This window comes from Aulonocara stuartgranti, assembly GCF_965226115.1.
Source record: "Aulonocara stuartgranti genome assembly, chromosome: 4".
Lineage (NCBI taxonomy): Eukaryota > Metazoa > Chordata > Actinopteri > Cichliformes > Cichlidae > Aulonocara > Aulonocara stuartgranti.
In genome coordinates this window covers 11,889,720-11,895,719 of record NC_138942.1, presented here as the reverse complement: position 1 = coordinate 11,895,719, position 6,000 = coordinate 11,889,720, and the positions used below count along the sequence as shown (strand labels likewise).

At 43.0% G+C, this 6,000-nt stretch overlaps 1 protein-coding gene across 3 annotated transcripts in view; it reads right to left on the bottom strand.

Moving 5' to 3' along the window:
* Positions 1–249: 249 nt before the first annotated feature.
* brd4 (bromodomain containing 4) overlaps positions 250–6,000 on the bottom strand; it is a 36,086-nt gene continuing 30,335 nt past the window's right edge. For 2 of the 3 annotated variants that reach the window (XM_082531698.1, XM_082531696.1), the window contains exons 13-19: positions 4,968–5,774; positions 4,752–4,858; positions 4,503–4,653; positions 4,272–4,402; positions 3,948–4,153; positions 2,981–3,257; positions 250–2,858 (exon numbers count right to left, since the gene is read on the bottom strand). In XM_082531698.1, coding sequence (XP_082387824.1) covers positions 2,790–2,858; positions 2,981–3,257; positions 3,948–4,153; positions 4,272–4,402; positions 4,503–4,653; positions 4,752–4,858; positions 4,968–5,774 — 1,748 coding nt within the window. In that variant the 3' untranslated portion in view covers positions 250–2,789. The remainder of the gene's footprint in view (positions 2,859–2,980; positions 3,258–3,947; positions 4,154–4,271; positions 4,403–4,502; positions 4,654–4,751; positions 4,859–4,967; positions 5,775–6,000) is intronic. The other variant, XM_082531697.1, reaches the window with a different exon arrangement.

Genomic DNA, 6,000 nt, shown 5'->3' with positions numbered 1-6,000 from the left:
TGCAGAACTCAATATAAAAATGCAATTTTTTAAATTTCATAAATACAGGAGATTGCATTATTTTTTAAACTGGGGCTTTCTTGAGACTAAATAAGCAGAGCCCCGTGCTCATTTAGTCTGTGTTTAGGGAAAATTAAAGCAACACATTTGTCATTCTTCATAGTAATCCCAACTATCTGCTCCCAGTTGAGACTGTGCTGCACACAAGCTCCATTAGATTTCAAACAGAAAGAGACTGGAAAGGGAAAATCTTTGTTTATTTTTTTATTTTCTATAAAAAAAAAAAATTTAAAAAAAAGAGAGAGATGAGTTTATTTAATGATCATAACAGACTTAATCAGAGACCTCGATAGACCACTCACATACGATAATCGAGGAAAATGTCTGAACAAAACCCCCAAAACAGAACAAATGTAACACAAAATAAGATACCTGAATAAAGCAAACTCTGGGCTGAGCTGCAGGTCAGCACATTCTCCGTAAAACTCATGGCACGTTATGTCCAACAGTTATTATGACAAGGGAAAAAAAAGGCTAAAAAGGAATGACATTTTGTTTTTTACCCTTTCAAAACCAATCTAATAATAAAATTATATAGTTATATATCGTGGACTTCATAGAAATTAAAAGATGTGACTCAAGCACAGAAACGAGTTCTCCTGAAGTACTCACCCATCTTTTTATTCTCCTCATTAACAGACTGCTTATCTACATCGGGAAACAGACCTCCCGCACCACACACTGAGAAAAGAATGAAAACACACACACACACACTCATACAGCCATCCAAATTTACAATCACACTCACAGACCAGACTCAAACGCTAGTGTGGTGACACTGAAACAGATCTATCTAAAATGTGCTGATTGAACAAACTGAGAAAGTAGTTGTCAGGTGTGTACACTCATAGAAGTCCAGCTAAAACTAACTTTAAAACCCGAATATTGGTAACGGGTAAAGTATAAAACGCTGTCTTTTCCTTTTTTATTACTTTTTTCTTTTTTCCCTTTCTTTCTTTTTTTCTTGTTGTGTGTTTTTTGTTTTGTTTGTTTTTTATACACAAACTCCTTCAAAAAAAATCTCCCACCCCACTTAAATATTACACCGCCCACTGCTGACTCGCCCCTTTCTAAACCCGGTCAAAGTGTAATATAAGCCAACGAGAACTGCAATACAATACAGGCACTGGAGAAAAAACACCATAAGAGACAAGTAGAGAGGACGAGATGTGTTCGGATTTCAGTCAATCCCCGCTCAAACAAATGTCTCCAAGAACATAATTAGAAGAGTCACATCCACAATTTTATCAAACAAGAACAAAGATAGAAATCAAAACTGTTTTTTCAGCATTTTCCGTTTCTTGACTTGTGTACCGGTAACTGTTTCTTTTTAGTTTATACCGTCGACACTGTGCCCTCGGTGAACTAGAAGACGATTCGATGTGAAAAATCTAACAGGGAGCTCTCTCCAGTCTACTACTTTACTAACCTGATTGAAGTAACAGCTACAGAAAGATGTTTGTCTAATTCCCCTGATAGTCCCAGCTTCATCAGAGGGAACAAAAGGGGGCTTGACTGACCCAGTAGTTACTGTTGTGAACCGGCCACTCAGAAAAACTTCTCCAACAGTGTATCTAAAAGTGTAATGCAAACGATGGTGCGACATTTGTAGTGAAAACTCAGAACTAAAGCTTAGAAACGACCAGACTCTCTCCCTCTTCTGCTACCGATTTCCTACTGTAGCTTTAAATTAAAAAATAAAAGGCAAGATGGAAAAAACTTGACTGACTCTGTCTTTGATAAATACTTGCTGAAACTATGATAATGCATATATTGAGGGTATTTTTTTTAAAGTTTTTTTTTTTTTTTTAACTAGCTACCAAATGTTTTAGGACAAGTAATTTAGCATAAAAGATATCAGGGGTTGTTTGGCATAGAAGTAGCTGGCGGAGTGTGTTGGTGAGAAGATTCAAACAGGAAGGAAAAAAGAAAGAAAAGAGATTCAAAATAAACAGTTATTGTAGTATAAGAAAATACTTCTTTACAGTAGATACTAGATAATGAAAAAAGGTCTGCACTGCTCCTCGCCTCGTCTGCAAATGTTTGTTTGTCCGTTTGTGCAGGCCACAGAAGATAATGGTCAGTTTAGGAAAAAGAGGTGTAAGGCAAACTGTACCTTCTCTGCTGAGAAATATACATGATTTACAGTATGGAAGTAGCCCCCCCCCCCCCCCGAAAAAAAAAACCACCCCAAAACAAAACAAAAATGTAATCTTTTCACTTACAAGAAACAAAACAGAACACATAAAGATCAGTCTTCTTCACCAACTCAGACATCTGGCAGTTCTCTCAGTGTCTCTGCAGTCTGTCTGAACGTTATCAGTGGGATGTCTTCACGCTTGTGGTTACCGTTGTACCCACAGACACACACGCACACACTGTAAAAACCAAGTGTGAAAAAGGCAGCGCTGCCATCAGGGGTCCGCTTTTTTCCTGTTACGCGATATCAGCCAGGTAATGCTAAATATCCAGGAAAACGACATCCAAAACTAAGCGACTCGTCCCCGTGTGATGTTTGTGTGTTCAGTCCACGTGGGCAAACCAAGCTGTGACCGCCCGTCCAGTGTTTGTACTCAGTCTCAACAGGGCCCGTCACATATACGTACAGTCCGTGTCCCTCTCTGCTGCATGATCTCCACATTCTTACTTTAGAGGAGGTTTACATCTTTTTTCTCCCTTTCTTTCTTTTTTCTTTCTTTTTTGCAGTTTTGTTTCAGTTGCTCTTCTTCTCAAAACAGGTTCTCCTCAAAGATAGCCATTAAGTCACTTTGGAAATTCATGTCAATAGTCGCTGCCATCTGTAGAGAGAGAAGAGAACAGCCATTATTGTTTATGTTCAAACAGTTCACTACCTTTTGTTTTACATAGCTCAAGACCCCCACAGATCCCAGAAGGGTTAAACCTAGAAAAATCATCTCACCGCTTCCCGCCTCCTTCTCTCTTGCTCTCGGAGGCGGGCCCTCTCTCTCTCTTGGTCTAACTGGTTCTGTGTGGTGAGCTGAGGCGGTGTGGGAGGTTGAGGAGGCTGCTGAATGGCGGGAGGCTGGGACTCCTGCTGCACCGACTGCTGCTGCTGCTGTTGCTGCTGCTGATGTTGTTGTTGTGACGGGGCTTGAATGTGTGGCTGCTCAAGACGTCTGCGAGGCTCATCGTGCATCCTTCTGCTTTGCTCCATGACCTCCTCTTCATCCCGACCTCTGGAAAGCAGAGCAACAGCCATCAGTCAAACGCTCAGCATGTTGCTGAAGGGGGTTCATGGCTGCATAAGCGATGTCCTCACATATACATGTGGTGCCCTGCTGGACACTTAAAGCCCACAAAAACAGGATCATCACAAAGATTACTACAAAAATGTATTTATTTTTAAAAAGAGGGTGTTAGGACCCTTATTATTTACTGGACTATTCCTAATTCATGAGCAGTTCAACATCTACAATAGATGAAAAATTAAAAGCTCGTTCAGTGGCCTCTTGCATGAAAAACATCAGACAGAAGTGGAGGGTCGACAGGCTCATGATTAATGATATTCCATGATAACCTTGTCAGATCTGATCATTTTTAAATCAATTTCCTCTGCTACTGTGCCCTTTCAGTACACTTTAATCTCTGTGGCTGGTGCAGTCACAGAATATGACCACAAGAGGGCATACGATATCTTTAAATCCAGGAATTCACACTGTGTATTAAACATCAAGCAGCTCAAACAGATATTTGCAGTCATTCAAATTCATTGAATGACTGCACATTGCTATACACAGTTAACTATAATATACTTTATATTATTCTGTCATGACTTTTTCAAGCAGATATACAATAAATACGGGACACGAATCTCCTCAATCACTGCTGCTTTTTGCCCCTTTTGTATTTGTTACTGACGATCTCACCGTAGTTTGTCTTGCTCTCTGCGTAGCCTGTCTTTTTCTGCCTGCTCAGCTTGGGCCTTCAGGGCCTTCTCCCTCTCCTCTTTCTCCCGAGCAGCACGACGGAATTGTTCAAAACTGTCACTCGAGGATTTCACTGCCGATAAGGGCGTAGACGTGGATTTTTGTGCCAAACTGGCCCACGAGCCCATATTCTTCAGTTTCACATCCTGAGGAACAGACACAGAGAGATCAAATCAAAAATTCTGGTAGGTGGAATCCTTTTGGGCTACAATCAGATGTATATAGAGGTATGAGTTACTTTTATAAACTGACTCTTGCACCCACCTGTACCTTTTTGGGGGCAGAAGGAGCCTTGGACTCCTGCTTGAACTTCTCCTTATCTTGCAAAGAGGTGGGTGGCCCACTGGGCTCAGCGGAGCGGATAACAGGTCGCGAGCCTTCCATGGACTTCACATCTGCTCAACACAAGAAGAATCAATATCCTGCACAGTTTCTTAATTCTTAATTTCATTTTGGGGGGAAAACATTAAGGAGAAGTAGTTAGGGAGCTCTTACTCTGTTGGCTGTGGCTTGGTTGACAAGGCTTGCTCTCAGGATGTTTATGATGATCTGGTCTCATTGCAGGATTAAATGGCTCCCCTCTCATCACTGGTGATGGAGGAAGTTTCTCCTCTTTTAACACACCTTGGGTCCCAGGGGCCCTTTGCTGCATGGCAATCAAATTGAATCAAAGTCAGACCTTATTCGAGCCTCGAACTCTGCCTCAGTTAAAAACAGTTGCCAACCTGACAGAAATGTTCTCACCTTTTTAGGCTGCATGTTGTGAGGTGGAGACTGGTGCGACACAGGTGGATACTGGGGAAGTTGGGGAGAATTCATCATGAGAGGGGATGGGTTGTCTCTCATATGACCTGTAAACAGTAGAAAGGGAAATAAGATGTCTGCAAACATGATTCATTTGGGAAAAAAAAAAAAATCCAGGTAACAAAATATATTTCTGTCCTATTTCATTCGACCAACCTGTGTTATAAGGGTCAGGCTTGGTCGGGCGAGGGGAGGGCTGCTCTTGCTGCTGCTGCTGGATAATCTGTTGTGTTTTATTGGTGGGCATGGACGCTTTGTGTTGTGTTCCCTGGGACTGAGGAGGGAGTATGGGACAATGTTGGTAGTTCACTTGCTGCTGTTGTGGTTGCTGTTGTTGCTGCTGAGTATGTTGCATGTGGCGGGCCTGGTGTAAGGGCATCTGTTGGGACAGCGTCTGATGTGACGGGGCTGACTGAGCCTGGGACTGAACAGGGTGCTGGGCAGGAGCCAAGGTAGTCTGAGACGAAAGCTGAGATTGTGTCTGAACAGACTGCAGGAGTGAAGTCTGTACTGGTTGTTGCTGCTGCTGACGAGCCTGCTGGGTCTGACGCGGTTGCTGAAACTGCGGTAGGAATAACTGGTTAATTGGCGTTGTAGACACTGGCTCTTCATCATCCTCCAGCAGCATCTGGGGTGGCTGAGAAGACAACAAGCCTTGGGGTGTGAGTGTTGGGGGGGATATAGGCCGCTGGTGCAGAGGCTGAGTAGAGTGAAGAATCTGTGAGGGGAGTTGGTGCTGTTGTGGCAGTGGTGGTGGTGCTGTTGGCTGGGGCTGAGGCAGAGGCTGAGGCTGGAGCTGCTGCAGAGGTGGCTGTTGCTGCAGAGGTGGCTGCTGCTGCAGAGGTGGCTGCTGCTGTTGCTGCGGCTGCTGAGGTGGCGCTGGTTGCTGAGGGGGTTTGGGATGAAGAGGGGCTGCCTTGTGACTGGGCCGAGAAGGCTGCTGAGGCATGGAACTGTGTAAGGCTAAGGGTAGAAGACGCAAAACTTTATTAGCGTGAATTTGTTGGCAAAAATACAATTTTTAGTATATGTGCTCTATTAGAACATAGGTTTAATAGGAAAAAAGTGAACTAGTGGTCATTTTGTAACCTGCATTACAACTGTAGGATTCCGTAGAGGAGAAATGCAGTTGTAGCTTCAAAAGCAATAGCAACCTAGGTAGTTATCAGGACTAGAGTCATCAAACAAT